Below are 17,819 nucleotides of genomic sequence, written 5' to 3' on the forward strand. Positions count from 1 at the left end.
CCTCGGCCATCACCTACCCAGCCGGAAATCGGGCACAGTTCTCCTAGTCTCTCCGCTGCTAGTCTTCTTCCTCCCCTGCCTTCCCATGAATCTTTGACCTTGGTTGACTGAGCCAATCTCAGTGATGCTGATGCCTAATGTAGTTCTCCCGATAGCCGTCGAGGAGCTGGGCTGAGGTTAACTCCTCCTGACCGTCCCCCTGTCTCCGGGGTTCGACTGCTGCTACTTGCCCTGCTGCCAACCCTCCAGCTTTGCCTCCCGTGAGACGACTGGGACGCGCAAGTCTTATTTTTTCCCAAATGCGGGGGTGCACAGGTGGTGAGAATCACAGCACTGCGGTACGGTGCCCTTAAGCTTGTCCTACCTTCTCAGCCTGGGAGGCGCGTTCTGCAGGTCCCCGCTGCAGCCTTCCCTTTCTCTGGGATTTCTACTTTGGCGCCCGAAAAGACTAACACTAACCTGCGTCATACGGATCGACGACACTGCTGCCCCCGCAGCCCAGAACCTGTGCATGCGGACGGCTTGCTTGTGTTTCGGTAATCTCCAGCCCTCCTCCCTCCTTTGATACTCTGACTGCATCCTCCTTCCAACTCCACTCTGTGGAATCAGCTCTCTTGGTTTTAGACTTGGAATCCATTGTGTTCCGCCATTGTGGGATTATTTCTAGTGGTGCCTATGACCTGGATTCGCCATTTTAGCAACCTTTGTCCTTTCCTCTTTCCCGCTGGACTCCATCTGGGCGACCTTTGAACGTTTCTCTTTTCTGCTGGACTGCTCCACGTTTTCGTATAACTGACCTATACCTCTAACGTCTCCCCCCAGGTCTCCTTCACTCCTCTCACTTATTACTGTCTCGGATTCCTGGTTTGTTGAGATTGATTGTCCCAATACCTGTTTGTTTATCTTTCACTTTCCTGTCCTGATCTGCCTTCCTTACCCCTTTTTTACATTTCCCCTTACCTTCTTTGCCTCTTAGGGTGTTTTGTCTCTGTTACGCCATGCTTTAGTAATTTCATACTAATGTATAATTTTGTTCTATTATGTGTCTTTCTTTGCTATTCTCTAATAACTCTTGTTTTACTGTGTAACACTGTGTTACTTATGTTTAATTTATTGTAACTTGCAACTCTCTGATCCTCATGTAAAGCGTTCTGATACCTCCAGGTCTAACCAGCTCTATATAAAACTGTTCAAATAAATAAATCAGTCGGGTGTCGTTAGCGTATGACTATGTTGAGCCCTTGGTTTCTGACGATGGTTGCGAGGGAGGCCATGTGAACGTTGAAGAGGGTGTGGCTGAATCCTGGGGCACTCCGCAGTTGGTCTCTGTTGGTTCCGAGTGGTAGAGAGGGAGTCTGACTCACTGAGCTCAGCTCGTGAGGAAAGAGTGTATCCAGTCGAGGGCCTTGCTGATAACGTGGAGTCTGTTGGCTAGGGTGCGGTGGGAGACGGTGTTGAATGAAGCCGAGAGGTCCAGGAGGATGAGGGCTGTTTTGCCCTGGTCGAGGAGGGAGCAGATGTCATCAGTGGCAGCGTGTAGGGAGTTCTCGGTGCTGTGGTTGCGTCCGAATCCAGTTTGGCAGATGTCCAGGATGTTGGCTTCAATGAAGTTTGCAAGCTGAGTTGACGGCATTTTCGATGACCTTGGCTACGAATGGAAGCAGGGACATGGCTTTGAAGTTCTTGAGGTACGTCAGGTCTGCGGAGGGTTTCTTCAGGAGGTTGTTGAGTTTGGCATGTTTCCAGTTGTGTCGGTATCGAAGGCGATGTTGATCAATGTACTTTGGGGGCGATGGCAGAGGCAGCTCTGTGGAAGATGTGGTGTGGCCAGGGTTCCGAGGGTGCTCCGAAGTGGATGCTTTTCAAAGGTTTCAAGGTCTTTTCTGTCTGGTTGTGTCCCTTTGAGCCGGTGTATTGGGTAGAGTCACATTATGTAGGAGCTGGAGGGGTGAGGTGGTCTTGGTTGTCAAAATTGTCGTAAATCATCTTAATCTTATGGTGGAAGAAGCTGTTGGGTGTTGCAGAGGTCTTGGGAGGGTGAGACGTCTATTTCGCTGCATGGTTTGACAAATTCCTTGATGATGAAGAAGAGCTCTTTGGTGTTTTGTATGTTGGTGAGGATTCTGTCTTAGAGGGATCTCTTCCTTGTGGATTTGATACGTTGGTGGTGCGCGGTGGTGGCTGCTTTGTAGGCTGCACATGTTTGCGGAATTTTGTTGATCCTCCATATCTTTTTCGAGTCATCTGCAGGAGCGTCTGGATTCTTAGAGTGCAGGGGTGAACCAGCTTGCTTTCTTGATGTCTTCCAGTGGCTTTCTGGAAGCGGCGAGTGACTCGGCGCAGTTCTTGATCCTGCGATGGAGGTTGCTTGTGTACGGTATTTTTGGTTTTAAGAAGTGGATGCAGTGGTGATCTGTCCAGAAGAGATCCGTGGTTGGGCTGTAGGAGACGCTGTTTACTGTGGTGAAGACTGGGTCAAGTGTGTGTCCTGCCGTGATTGGAGAGTTCACCTCCTATTTTTGGGGCCCCCAGATCTATACTCCAGTGGTAGTAGTTGCAATTTATGTGTTGATGTTCTATGTCTGGTACTCTTCCCATATTATATCTGTGAGTATACTAGTAATAGTAAAAAAGAAGTGAAAAACTTGGTAGGCCTATCATTCTAACTAAAGCCATTTGGCTAAGTGAGAGGGGCAGCTGCTTTCAGAAAGGGGAAGAGTTCATGGTTCTCTTCAAAGCCTTGGTCAGGTTTTCACAGGTAAGAGCTGCTTCTTTGTGGAATACATGCATGCCCAAGTAGTGGAAAATGACTCTCTCAGGGACAGGTTATGTAGGTTATTGACACAACAGTATTGCACTGGTGTGAGTTAATAAAAACTGTATTCACTTTTGTTCATCCTTGAGCTTAACAGGTCTCTAAATAGGTCACTGGCTACTCTTGACAAATTCAGACTCCTTTCTGCTCTCCCAGATATATCAATATATATAGCAATATGTTTGCATGTAGTTCTCTACTTTGATGCTCCATTGTTCACCCCCTGTTGGAAGTTTGCTCCTATGAGCCCAGAGCAAACAAGGGGGGAGATAGGTGGTATCCCTATTTTGTTCCTTGATAAATGGACCATAATTTACAGACTATTTTCCCAATTCTAGCTTTAGCCATTTGCTCACATTAGACGTATCCAATGCGCCATTAACCAACTAAAGCCTAATCTATTCTAATACTGTAAATACATTTCCCATTGAAGAGTGTCAGACAAATTCTCCGTATCGATGGACACCGCTACTTGGGGTCTGATTGAAAACCTCACATAACATGGGAAATACCTCTGTCATTTGCTGCCTAACACCTCAGTGGAACAATACCAGGCCGTTCATAAGGAAGCAGGTTTGGGAGCACTGGTGCAGCCCTATTTGCAAGTAATTTACCTAATATTATATATTCTAAGTTGAGCATTGAGAGTGAGTGATATGAGAAGAAGTAATAAAGGTTCCCGTTGTGGCTTAGCTGCGGACCCTGTGTGTTAACAAACATTGACATCAGCTTGGAAACCAGTAACATCTTAAAAGTTGCCTAAAGCCTGATGGGAAGCTTGTCTGTAGATGTTAATAACTGTTGTGATCTGGTATGAAACGTTACAGATCATCATATCCGTATTAGTTTTTTGAAACCATTTAAGCTTTGGCCATTCCGCATCAGTATTTTATATTATGCTTTCACCACCAGAGATATATACATACCCCTTTAGATGTCACCTACAAGGAGTAGTGCCATAGTGGCCAGGAGTCTAGAGATGCCATACAGGAGGACAGCACATCTGGTATGCAAAGGGTGTATGACACAATAGCAACTGTGACAATCCATAACCAATAACAATCATTCAATGATATTCAACATTTTGCAAAGACACAGCTGTCTCACCCCAGGTAAACACATTCGAACATAGTAATAATAATGTACCTGCTCATCCGTTCTGGCTGTGTCAAGTGTCGCTCAGTGTACCCACGAATCACAACAAAAATAGTTTTCCTACCTAGCCTTGGGTAGTTTATATGAAACAACTTTGTTTGTGTGGCTAAATGTCTTTGGAGTAACGTCCAGGCCAGGAGACTGTTTCAGTTCAAGTTTTGCAATTCCTTTTGGTGAAATACATAACCGAGGAAACTAGGACAATGTTATCATGAGAGTTCAGCACTAGGGCTATCTCTCAAAATGTCTGTTTTCATTTTCGATATACAAGACCATAGAGGAGATCCATCAGTATTCTGGTACAGAGTAATAGTTATCATATTCTGAAAGTGATATTCGCATACTCACTACTGAATGAGCCCGTTCAACAATTTACTCGCCTCTATCAGTTTCCCAAAATGAACTAGAGGTTTAGCAAGGGTTGGTATAAATACATTATTATTATGTACTGATCCTGGTTGGAATATTTTAGTCCACCCCAGTCCTAGTATTACATCTTCATAGCTACTAGACTTGTGCTAGCTAGTGGTAAAGGGCATAAGTCATTGGAGGCTACTGAGTTGGAGTTTGAAAATGTCCAGTGCTGCAAGAGTCCAGAGAGCCTCTTGTTAAGAGCAAGTGACATCAAAGACTACCGAGCATTAGCATAGTTGGTTGGTCTTTGGGGATGGAGCAATGAGTGCAGAGTGCAAGGGTTGAAGTGCTCTGATGTGCTATCTTGAGCCTCCGATACAAGAGAATGGGAGGCAGTAAGTGGAGATGGAGGGCGGTAAAATAAAGTAGTCCTTCATTCACTACAATTCAAGCACTCTGGCGGAGGGAGACAAAAAACTAAATTCGCCAATAGCTCTGGTCGGACAGCTAATAATCTGTTGCTATAATTTAAGCTGTGATTGTCAATTACCAGTAGCAGAAAGAGTTACAGACAAATTAGCCGATGGTTGCAGTGGGCCAACATATGCACACTCTGAGTATGTTGTAAACATCTGAAAGAAACACGTTAGTATTAGATTCCTTACCTTAGAATATCCCCAGGCGTCAGTCTGGATCCGGAAACTTTTGCATAGCAGTACCCCTGCGCGTCGGTAGGCGTCGTCTGCAGGCGTCTCCTGCGGCTCCGCGTCCGTCGTCGGCGTCGTGCGCCGTGATGACGTCGCTGGAGTATATAGACGCCGCCTCCGCGCGCTGACGTCAGTTCTTCTTTTTTCCACGCCAGTAAGCGCAGATCCGAAGAGCAGTACTCCGGTCTTTTGACCAAGTTTTGTAAACTTCTTCATACTTTTTTGGTGCCTGTAGGATGCCCGGTTTCAAGAATTGTGACGGTTGTGACCGCACGATGTCGGTCACGGACCATCACCGACTCTGCCTCCGGTGCCTGGGCCCCGACCACGACGTGGACGCCTGCGTCGATTGCCGGGCCTTGACAAATAAGGCTAGACGGGAGCGGTCCCGCAAGCTGCTCGAGCTCCGGGTGTCGGCCCCGCGTCGAGAGCGGTCCCGGTCCGGCCGGAGGTCCAGAGAGCGTTCGAGGAGCCGTGCCGAGCGCTCCGGAAGTAGTCACCATTCGTCTGGTTCCTCAGGTAGGAAGCACAAGAAGTCGGGGCGTCGTCATCGTACCTCCGACTCCCCCCCCCCCCCCCCCCCCCAAGACGCTCACGCGACTCAGCCGGGGGTTCGGGTGACCCCACCCCCGCGGCTCCGCGAGAGTCGCCGGCGCGGCCTGCTCCATCCCCTCCGGTTCCTGGGCTAGGCGCGACGCCCGAGGAGATTGAGGCGTTCCTCATGGCCATGAGGGCGCTCACTCCTCCGACGGGGCCTACGGCGCCTTCGGGCCCAGTGCTACCGTCCGGGGGCCCTAGCGGCTCGGGTGTCCCTGACTCGATGCCATCGGGTGCTCCGGCCCCGGTGCCGCCGACGGCTCCGACCCCGGCGCCGCAGGGGCCTTCGGGGTCGCCGCCGGCTGGTCTACCGGCCTCTCCGGCGCCGATTCCATCGGGGTTACCCCCGACGCCGTCCCCGCACGGCGCCGGTTCTCCTGTGCCGGCTCCGGGCGGCGTCGTCCCCATGCCCTCCCCGAATCCTGACGCGGCGTCGTCCCCATGCCCTCCCCGAATCCTGACGCGGAGTCGGACCGGCGTCGCTCGACGCCGGGCTCGACGCCGATGGGGCCTGTGAACCCCGAGGAGCCGGTTTACATTGTTGACTCCGAATATGGAGATGATGTAGAGTACGGAGAGGGTTGGGAGGGGTCTGAGGACCCTCTGTCACGTGAGTGTCAGTACGACGTGGACTGGACAGGTGATTTGGGTGATGCCAGTGGTCTGGACGACTCTCCTAACCCTGGCTTTGTCTCGCCTCCTACCGTGGCATCGGAGGAGGGGGGCTGCTTATTCAGTGGTGTTGATGAGGGCTGCCAAGGCCTTACACCTTGAGCTCCCCGTCGCGGCCGTGAGGCCTAACATCCTCACTGAGGTCTTCAAACCCCAGTCATGCCCACAGGAGCCACTGCTGCCGTTTAACAAAGCCTTGTTGGACGTTCTGTTGGGCACGTGGTCCAGGCCCTCTTCAGGTTCGCCTGTTGATCGGAACGTTGCCAGACGCCACCGTCCGTGCCCGGACGACCCCAAGTTCCTGTCCACCCATCCCACCCCTGAGAGTCTGGTGATCCAGGCCTCCACTTCCCAGACCGCATTCCCGTCGGCCCCGCCCGACCGGGAATCTAAGAGGTACGACCAGTATGGCAAGAAGGTCTTCTCGTCCCTGAGTTCGGGACTGCGGTCTTGCAACACCGCTTGCCTCTTGGGCCGCTACACCCACTCTGTGTGGGATACGGTAGCGGAACTGCTGCCAGAATGCCCCATGGAGGTGCGGGCAAAGCTCGGCAAGGCTGTGGCTGAGGGCCGAGATGCAGCAAAATATTCCATACGGTGTGGTCTTGATACGACCGACTCGCTGGGCAGAGCGATGTCCACGACGGTGGTGATTCGTCGCCACGCCTGGCTGAGATCCGCCAACTTTTCGGCAGATGTCCAGAATGCCTTGATGGACATGTCGTTTGATGGCTGTCGCCTGTTTGGTGACAAGGCGGACCACGCGCTGGAGCGCTTCAAGGACTCCAGGGTCACGGCCAAGTCTTTGGGTCTCTCGACCCAGCGCCAGCAAACGGGTTCGTTTCGCTCCTTTCGTGGCCAAGGAAGGGGCGTCCCCACACGTGCTGCCAGCCACGCGCCGCAACAATCTTTTCAACGCGGTGGCGGCCGTGGAATCCGCCGTGGAGGCGGCCGGGGTCAACGGCGGGGTCAGGCCACACCTCCCCCCGCGGCATCAGCCTCCAAATCCTCCTAGTCCGTGCTTTCAGGCCCATGCGACGCCAGTGGGTGGCAGGGTTCGCCATCACCACGCCCGCTGGCGCGCAATCACATCGGACAGGTGGGTGCTGCAACTCGTCCGAAGGGGCTACTCCCTCCCCTTCGAGACCAATCCTCCAGCCATGCCACCGCAGAACCACCGTGTGTCGGGGGACCACTTGACACTTCTGCAGGAGGAAGTTACGGCCCTCTTGGCCAAGGGGGCCATCGAGCGCGTTCCTGGGCCAGAAGTAGGGCGTGGTTGCTATTCCCACTACTTTCTGGTGCCCAAGAAGGACAAAGGGGGCCTACGTCCTATCTTGGATCTACGGAACGTCAACGGCTTCCTCCGGAAGGAGAAGTTCAAGATGTTGACATTAGCTCAGGTCTTGGCTGCTCTAGACCCGCAAGACTGGATGGTAGCGTTGGACTTGCAGGATGCGTATTTTCACATCCCCGTCCTGCCGGCCCACCGGCGTTACCTGCGGTTCACGGTAGGCCAGGAGCACTTTCAGTTTATCGTGCTCACCTTCGGCCTTACCAGCGCCCCACGGGTGTTCACAAAGGTGTTGGCGGTGGTCGCAGCCCATCTGCGCATGTTAGGGGTTTCAGTCTTCCCCTACCTAGACGACTGGTTGTTGAAGGCGGGCTCGCCCCAGACAGTCGTCCACCACCTTCAGATGACGGCAGACCTCTTGCACGAGCTGGGGTTCTCCATCAATGTGCCGAAATCACACCTGTGTCCCTCTCAAAAGCTCCTTTTCATCGGAGCGGTTCTGGACTCGGCGCAGTTTCGGGTTTATCCTCCGGAACTGTGGGTCCGGGATATTCAGGCTTTGATTCCCATCTTTCAGCCGCTATCCCGGGTTTCGGTCAGGTTGATGCTGCGGCTGCTGGGGCTGACGGCTTCCTGCATCCTTCTGGTGCATCACGCCCGGTGGCGGATGCGGGCTCTGCAGTGGGACCTGAAGTTTCAGTGGGCCCAGCATCAGGGCAACTTGTCCGACCACGTCTTGATCTCGGAGGGCACTGCAAGACAACTGCAGTGGTGGCTTACGGACCGCGATTGGGTCAGAGGCAGATCCCTCTCCCTTCCCCAACCGGAGCACGTTGTCGTGACGGACGCGTCCCTCCAGGGCTGGGGAGGCCACTTGGGAGAGGCGGAGATCAGAGGCATCTGGTCTCCGGCGGAGTTCCGGCTCCATATAAACCTGTTGGAGCTACGGGCGATCCGTCTTGCACTGAAGGCATTCCTCCCCTTTGTCAACCGGAGTGTAGTGCAGGTGTTCACGGACAACACCACCGCCATGTGGTACTGCAACAAACAGGGCGGGGTGGGGTCGTGGACCCTTTGCCAGGAGGCCCTGCGTCTCTGGCAATGGCTGGAACGTCAGGGCGTGACTGACGGTTCAACACCTGGCAGGTTCTCTGAACGCCAGGGCGCACGAACTCAGTCGTCGGTGCTAGATGGATCACGAATGGCGTCTGAAGTCGGACGTGGCGCAAGGCCTCTTTCTGCAATGGGGAGAGCCTTGGTTAGATCTATTCGCCACAGAAGAGAACGCGCAATGTCATCAGTTCTGTGCGTTGGAGTTTCCAAGACGGCGCTCGCACGGCGACGCCTTTCGGCGTGAGTGGAGCTGCGGCTGTTATACGCCTTTCCGCCTATACCACTTCTGCCCAGAGTGCTGAAGATCAGGCGCGACCGGGCCCAAGTTATCCTTGTGGCTCCGGACTGGGCTCGAAGGTACTGGTATCCGAGCTACTCAGCATGTCAGTCGGTCCTCGATCCGCCTGCCCCTTCAGGAGGACCTTCTGTCGCAGCAGGAGGGGACGGTCCTCCACCCGAACCTGTCCAGTCTCCACCTCCATGCTTGGAGATTGAGCGGCGGCAGTTGAGGCCATTTGACTTTCCTCCTGAAGTCTGTGATGTGATTCTGGCAGCCAGGCGTCCCTCCACAAAGTCGGTATACGCCTGTCGGTGGAACAGATTTGTGGCATGGTGCACAGCAAAGGCTGTGGATCCTCTCTCTGCCCCTCTTTCCGAGGTTCTTCTCTTCCTTCTTTCTCTTGCCCAGCAGGGCTCTGCTCTGGGCACTATCAAGGGCTACCTTTCTGCCCTTTCGGCCTTTCTCAGGCTACCTGATCAACCTTCTTTGTTAAAGTCCCCCATTGTAACAAGATTCTTGAAGGGCATCACACACATGTATCCACCTGTTCCGTTTGTGATGCCTCAGTGGGACTTGAACCTGGTTCTAACTTTCTTGATGTGTGCTCCCTTTGAGCCACTTCATTCCTGCCCTCTCCGTCTCCTGACTTTAAAGACGGCCTTCCTGGTTGCCATCACCTCTGCCAGGAGAGTGAGTGAGCTCCAGGCTCTTTCTGTTCAACCTCCTTTCTTGTCCATTCATCCAGACAAGGTGGTTTTGAGGACTAGACCTTCCTTCCTGCCCAAAGTAGTTTCTGCTTTTCACATCGGGCAGTCCATCACCCTCCCCTCCTTCTTCCCGCCTCCGCATCCTTCAAAGGATGAAGAGCGGCTCCATCGTCTGGACCCAAAACGTGCGCTTTCATTTTATATGGATCGCACACGCCAGTTCCGGGTGGATGACCAACTGTTTGTTGGCTACGTGGGTGCGAAGAAGGGACGGGCGGTACATAAACAGACCATCTCTCGGTGGGTCGTTCTGTGCATCAAAGCGTGCTACTCTTTGGCTCGGAAGGAGCCTCCTGTTGGGCTGAGGGCCCATTCCACTCGGGCCACGGCGGCTACTACTGCCCTGGGCCGGGGAGTCCCCTTACAGGACATTTGCCAGGCGGCTACGTGGGCCTCGCTGCACACCTTTGCGAGGCACTACTGCCTGGACAGTCAAGTCCGGAGGGATGGCTTCTTTGGCCGTTCTGTCCTCCAGGACTTTCTGGTGTAGGAATGTATTGGTTCGCAGACCCACCACCGGGGTTGGTATTGCTGGGGTATCTATTCTAAGGTAAGGAATCTAATACTAACGTGTTTCTTTCAGATGAACAAGTTACTTACCTTCGGTAACGATATATCTGTAAGAAACATTAGTTAGTATTAGATTCCTTACCGACCCACCCATCCTCCCCGTTCTGCGAACTGATACCTAGGGTTAAGGACATCCCTTTCAGGGCCCTAGTTTCAATTGGCACCAGTGTTGGTTCTCACATGGCTCTGCGTGTTCTGGCGCGGAAAAGCTGTGTGCAAAGAACTGACGTCAGCGCGCGGAGGCGGCGTCTATATACTCCAGCGACGTCATCACGGCGCATGACGCCGACGACTGACGCGGAGCCGCAGGAGACGCCTGCAGACGACGCCTACCGACGCGCAGGGGTACTGCTACGCAAAAGTTTCCGGATCCAGACTGACGCCTGGGGATATTCTAAGGTAAGGAATCTAATACTAACTAATGTTTCTTACAGATATATTGTTACCGAAGGTAAGCAACTTGTTCTATAGGTCTGTAGTTGGGACTTAAAAATGGCTTAATTTAGAATTGCTGGTATTATTGGGCAAAATTCTGAAGGATTCATCCTTCAGAAGCTTGGCAGACTTCTTGTTGTAGCTAATAGTTTAAAAGCTCACTATACCGTATGATCCTGTATCTTTGGTATCTTTTGTGTTAGCAAAACAGGACCAGCTGCCCATGATTAGTGAGTGTTCTTTAGAATTTGGGGGTGACTGTTGGATTAAGCGCAAGAGCTAACTTGAACACCTAAGTGGGTATTTTTATTCCAAGCCTGCAAAATCTAACTTGTCACAGAGGGACCTCACTATCCCAGTGAATTAACTCTGAATCCAGATGCGAAACCACCTGGTTGCTGGATGTCTCACAATCCAGTTGGGCCAGAGAAATCCAAAGAGTGGCTCAAACCATGGCGTGGCGCCTAGGCCTAAACAGATTTCTTTCCTTAGCCTCTGTGGATGGAGGTCTTGGGTGTGCGGAGTAAGACAACGGGGAAATCCCTGTATTTTTTAGGGTTTTGTTAATAAGATTTTTCCTACTCGTTTTATTAGACCTTTATGAATTTTTTGCTACAAGTTTTTTTTTTTAAACTGAAGCTGCCTGGTTGGAAATATTTGGGACTTCGGTGCTTAGAAATGGAAAACTGATATCAAGCGATGTATAAAAACAAATTATTCAATTTTCTGTAAGCGAATTTGCCACCTACAAAGATGATGCTTTGCATCTTTAGGTAACATTTGTCTAGCTTCACCCTTAATTTCCTCCTGTCAAAAAATGGCAGTGGTTGAACGATTTTTAGACAATGAGTAACCCCTGGTGTTCTGAAATCTCTTTGCGCAAGCGTCTGACGGTCCTTGACAATAAAGTGCAGCGAATATAATACATGCCCTGTGGGCTGCTCAAGACAATGGTAAATTCAATTTTTCACTTGTCCTTGCATTTTTGTGGGGTCGGTAGAGATGCATTTGGGCGTTTCTCGTTTAGGAAAGCCAAATGGCCAAGTCTGTTCTGTTGTGGCTAATTACTGATGCTGCCTGCAGTCCTCTTGCAGAAACCACTAACTGTGCTCTTTCCTTTGCACTCGAGATGCACTTGCCTTCTGTCTGCAAGCATCTTTTCTCCTCCCCCTCCTGCAGGCTCTCGCTTGCTGTGTATGTTGGTCTCTATTGATCTCTTGTGTGTCTACCAGTTATGCCGGTGTCTTGCTGACACGTCTGCAGGTCGCCTTGCTTGATATCTTCCCCATGGCTTTCTGTTACTTAAGGAAATGCTGCTCATGTCTGTTTCTGCTGCACACCTACGACTGATTTTAAGCGCTAAATATCTTGCCGCTAGCTATACCAGTTATTGCTACCTGCCTAGTTTCTCATTGATGTGCCCTTAATTGCCGTTTATATTCTCTCTTGGCGTATGACGCTTTTCCTTTTTTCCTGCCCTATATGTTGGTTTTAGGTGACTTTATTACTGGTGCTTTTGCTGTGTGTAAGGTTACCGTAGTCTGATCCTGGTTGATCTCATCGTTAATATAAAGTTGCTTTTATGACACTCCTTTAGGTGCCTTTGGTGGTGTTCTGTAAGTTTCCTTCATGACTGCTGTTACAGTTATACTTGCCTACATTGTACCTGGCTGATGCTATAGGTACTCCTGTCTGCATTCTGTAAGGTAGCCTTCGACTGATGACCTTGCTCCTACGTTCTGTAATCGAGAAGTGCTTTTTAGGTCTCGGCTAGAAACGCGCGAAGCACGTTCTCGCCAGAGAACTGTAGTCGGCGTCTCAGCAGTCTCAGAACGACGAAGGGAGACCAGACCTGGCCGCGCGCAGCGTTTCCCCATAGGATAACGTTGTGCGCAGCCAGGTCTTGTCTCCACAGCATGGCATAGCAGACCGGATCGCGACACGCGCCTCTCTGGAATGGAGGGTGAGTCTGCAGAGAGTCGTGCGGCGCTGCTAAAGAGGCTGACGTCGGAGACTGAGTGCGGGAGAGGCAGAGGCAGAGGAGGGCTGGAGCCGGCAGGCTTCATTCGGGAAATGTTTTTAAACCAGCGTGCAAAACAGGCGCATCTTATACAAATGTAACCAAGTTCGCAAGGCAGTCTGAGCAAGAAATGTGTAAACATGGATTTGACAATGAAATTACACTAAAACCAACCCACTGCCGATTATGAAAAAAGAAATCGCAAGTGCAATCGCAGACATCCGCCCCGCGCGCTTAAAGTGCTCTGTCTTTCATTGCTTTTAAAGTCTTTGATGGGAGTTTAAACGGAGCACTTGCACACAACATCTCTTCAAAGTGATGCGCTTCCTGAGAACAGGACGGCGTCGGCCCTTCCAGACAGACACCGCCGTGCGTGACTACATCTCCGCGCACGAAAGTTTGCCAGAAAAACGCTGTTCTTTGCACGCTGATCACCACCACTGCCATGCACACACGGACACCACCACTGCCATGCACACACGGACACCACCACTGCCATGCACACACGGACACCACCACTGCCATGCACACACGGACACCACCACTGCCATGCACACACGGACACCACCACTGCCATGCACACACGGACACCACCACTGCCATGCACACACGGACACCACCACTGCCATGCACACACGGACACCACCACTGCCATGCACACACGGACACCACCACTACCATGCACACACATATGCGAGGAGAGTAATACAGCGGGTATACACACTGCTCCCAAATTGTTTCATCTATAATTGTATACAGTGCTTACTACCCCTGAGGAGGCGTTGAAGCGCTTTACGGCGAGTAGAACACTACTCCAGAACACAAGGTTATTGGTTAATCTAGTAGTTAATGTTGTTTGTTGTGCTTAGTCATGTGCTCTAAGCATTCACCCCAGTAATGTTTCATAGATTATGTTAATACCAGTATTATGTGTGGCGCTGTACTCCTGATGTCATACTGTTGAACACAGGGTCGCTGACCTCTGAGTGTTCTTGCTGTGTAGTGTTGCTCCTGACGGTGCAGGCTCTGTTACGGTGCTTCTAGACTTGAGCATGGTGTGTGTGGGTTTTCTTTTGTTTGTCCCGGCAGACTCGTTATCTTCCCCCAGCTCTTTTTTTTTTCACGGCGGCCTACTACATTAATCACCCCTGCGAGTGACTTGAGAATACTGACGTGCTTGGTGAAGTATTTAGGAAAACTTCGTATGGTTTTAATAAAAGTGGTACGAAGTGTTTCTCATCTGGCCTTGTGTGCGGGCCTTGAACTGCACGCGCGCCTCAGGCATGGGCTCACAAATTAGCACGAAAAACGTGTGAACGACGTGGGGTGGGGTAAAAACAATCGGTGATCGGGCAAAGCCCTATTTGAGTGAAATTGTTGGTGAGTAAAATACTTAAACGATTAGTCTTCGAGGTCATCACCTCCGACACGGGGCGGACGCAGTTATTCACTCAGCTCTGATGATGCACCTCAGGCACTGGGCTGACGCAGTTATTATTCACACAGCTCTGATGATGCACCTCAGGCACGGGCTCACAGCTGTTATTATTCACACAGTTCTGATGATGCACCTCAGGCACGGGTTGACGCAGTTATTATTCACACAGCTCTGATGATGCACCTCAGGCAGGTGCTCACAGCTGTTATTATTCACACAGCTTTGATGATGCACCTCAAGCACAGGCTGACGCAGTTGTTATTCACACAGCTCTGATGATGCACCTCAGGCACGGGCTCAGATGCACCTCAGGCACGGGCTCACAGCTATTATTATTCACACAGCTTTGATGATGCACCTCAGGCATGGGCTCACAGCTGTTATTATTTACACAGCTCTGATGCGCTCTATAATACACTTTACTAATAACTCTCTCCTCCTCACTATCAATTTCTCACTCTACTACTTACTCTGTGTGTGGGTGCTAATGCAATAGGTCTCGCATATGCGAGCGATGAAGCTATTGGCAATGTAAATGACAATGCCATTTATTTATTATTTAAAATAAAACAATCATGAGCAATGCCAATAGCTCTACCTTTTAATGCTGCCGAGACCATTGCATTGTAAATGCTTGTTACTGTTGTGCGACTGTATGCTGCATGTTCAGATATTTGACATTGTGGGTGTTGCTTTCTTTGTACACACCCATCTGTGCCATGCACATTCTGCTTGATTGTAAGCTGGTTGATTTTCTGACTGTGACGTTTATGGAGACAAACCTAGCATATTCTTCGTTTCTCTAAATCCTGATGCAGGGTTAAGTTATAGGTTGTCTAGCTGTCTCCAATTGAGAGGTATTTTATTCTTCTGTTTTAGAGATACTTAAACCGACTTAAAGCTAAAGTGAATACTTTATGCACTAATGGAATATGGGTTAGCTATCCCTTTCCTAAAATCAGGACCCACTACGTTTCTACGGTGCCTGTAGTCCTGTAAGTTGAGACGTGAGCTAGTGATGAGGAGTATTAGAATTGCTTCAGTTGAAGATCATTTGATGTCAAACTATGTCTTTGACGCTTTAATGCAGTGGGTTCTGCTTCCTTGTAGTTAATCTGGGTGCATTAATGGGTGTCGCTCTAAATGGTCCCATCAAGACTGAATGGTCAGGCTCTGTTGATTTAATTTTGACATCCTAACATGGCTCTAATTGAGCAAAAATCCAAACGTATTTCTCCACTTGATGGAATTTGCGCTAATTGTCCCCTTTTCTGTTTCAGCAATGATGCCACCACCTTGGAATGCCCCGATGTCTGGAGACTGCAGGTCATAGTTGCAGCCCCTCCCTTGGTTTTGAAAGCTGGATGGGGGGCGGACGCAGGTTGCGTCCTTGAACTTTGCCACGGCAGGTTGACTCTAAGATGTCCTTGAGCAGCGGAGCCTCCGGAGGGAAAGGGGCTGACGCTAGCGCAGTTGAGACATACGATAGTGGAGATGAGTGGGACATTGGCGTGGGCAATCTGATAATCGACCTCGACGCTGATTTGGAGAAGGATCAGCAGAAATTAGAGATGTCTGGCTCCAAAGAGGTGGGTCTCCCTGCCCCAAACGCGGTGGCCACTTTACCGGACAATATCAAATTTGTGACGCCGGTCCCAGGTCCACAGGGCAAGGAATCCAAATCCAAATCAAAACGGAGCAAGAGCAGCAAGGAGGGCAGCAAGGCTTCCCAGCCTCCAGTTTTGTTTCCAGCTAATGAAGTTACAAGTGCCAAAAAGGAGTCCCAAGGACGCTGTGTCGAAGGCGCCAACTCCAGTGGGCTTGCCACAGTTGTCCCCAAGGGCTCTGAAAAGGGCACCAAAACTGCAAGTAGGACGAGCAATTCGAAAAAGGAAGATAAGAGTGGGTCGTCCAAGAGTAAGAAGGACCGGAGTGAGGGGGCTGCCACAGTGACTGCAGTGGAGAAGGAGATTGGTGTCCTACAGCCGCTGGGGATTAGGGTGGGGCAGTATGATGCTAGCGGTCAAGGGGCTGATATGGTGGCTGTTGCCGAGCCTCTTGGGAGCATTGCGATTGACCCAGGTGCAGTGCTGACTCCTTTGGGGATTAAAACTGAACCAGAGGACCTTGAGAGTGACTGCCGGCTGCTAAAGAAGATGAAAGTTGACAAGGTAAGAGAAGTGGTTTTGCCATTAAAGAAAAAGGTCTTGCTGTTATATCACAGGCTTAATCTGAACAGATAACTTTGGTTTGTGTTGAGGCATGTGTATGTTGTAGAGCACCAAAATGCAAGTGTTTAAAATGGTAAAGAATGTCTTCCTAAATGGAATGTCACTTTTTCATGAAAAAACTGTTGTATTGAAGCATTTATTAGAAGTCTTTACACTGGTGGTGTAACCATGAAGTGCTTTCTGGTCTTTGTGTAAAAGTTTTGCATGAATTCTAGATAGTGCATTCATAGTGTGTCCTGAATTGGAAGTGTTTGGCCTCCTGTGTTAGTTTAAGAGGGATGGCCAGTCATGTAATGGCAAACTTGTGGATGTGCTTAGGAATAAAGTGCAGCCGAAAAGAGAAGCAGATAGCGGTGATTGCAGACACATACCATTTGATGATATAACTTATGCATGTTTGGGTAATGACTATGGAAACAGCCAGGTCTTCGCAGGTGCCTCGAATTCAGGGTATTGGAGTATCTTTGTTCTCGCAGGAATGGGAGTGTGTTTCAGTACTTGGCTGCATGTACGGAGAATGAAGTACTTCCTATTAGATACTTTTTAGAAGAAAAGCTGATCCGGTCGGTGCCAATTTTTGGCAATAGGCATGAAGGACGATCCTGTGTCAAGGATGGCCTGGTGGCTGCCACAGAGAGCTGGTGTAGAGCTTGAAGGGACTCAGTTGCACATTTGAAAGGCAAATGTGTTGTTGCGGCTGAGGTGTGGAGTCTATGCACCATGAAGAGAAGTCCCATTGGAGTTCAAACCTTTTAGCGTTCAGTGGATGTGACTGCACCGAGGCGATGGTTGAATTTAACTTGTCTCATGTAGTCTTCACATAGGTCCCCGTTTATTCATTGCCAACAGGTGGAAATGATGCCCACAAGTAAGTTCTAGGCATTAAAGTGTTAGGTTCCTCAACTGTTTTGACAAGAGTTATGCCTCAGGGATGTTATGATGGAGCATCTCTGTTCTACCAGCAAAGTAGTTTAGCTTAACAAATGACTGTTTTTTTGTGTGTGTGTCACTTACTCTAAAGTTCTATCTGCACACGGTAAGCGCTCCCTTTTCATTGTTTCTGTGAGTGAATAGCAGATCTTTGTATGCTGCTGTTTCTGTTTGCGTTAAATGTTTTAATTTCAAGGAAACTCTCAAATTTTCTTTTAGTGTTACGCTTGTCAGAATTATTCATTATTAGAAATTTTATACTGATGTCATAAATATTCTTGGAATCTGAAGGTATTTCCATAAAATCTACCTCTTGCCATCCTTATTTTTTTTTTAAACATTCTTCTCACTATGCAAATAAGTAATGGTTACATGGAAGACACTTTTGCTTTCACATGTCACTCTTCGCACAAAAGTTCGCCATTTTAAGAACTATAACTT

At 50.0% G+C, this 17,819-nt stretch overlaps 1 protein-coding gene across 5 annotated transcripts in view; it reads left to right on the forward strand.

Annotated features, from left to right (window-relative positions):
* ZNF609 (zinc finger protein 609) overlaps positions 1 to 17,819 on the forward strand; it is a 935,315-nt gene that overhangs the window by 239,295 nt on the left and 678,201 nt on the right. For all 5 annotated transcript variants that reach the window (XM_086959222.1, XM_086959221.1, XM_086959226.1 and 2 more), the window contains exon 3: positions 15,498 to 16,388. In XM_086959222.1, the coding sequence (XP_086815348.1) occupies positions 15,639 to 16,388 (750 nt within the window). In that variant the 5' untranslated portion in view covers positions 15,498 to 15,638. The remainder of the gene's footprint in view (positions 1 to 15,497; positions 16,389 to 17,819) is intronic.

Source organism: Lissotriton vulgaris, chromosome 2_2 (assembly GCF_964263255.1).
Source record: "Lissotriton vulgaris chromosome 2_2, aLisVul1.2, whole genome shotgun sequence".
In the NCBI taxonomy this organism is placed as follows: Eukaryota; Metazoa; Chordata; class Amphibia; order Caudata; family Salamandridae; genus Lissotriton; species Lissotriton vulgaris.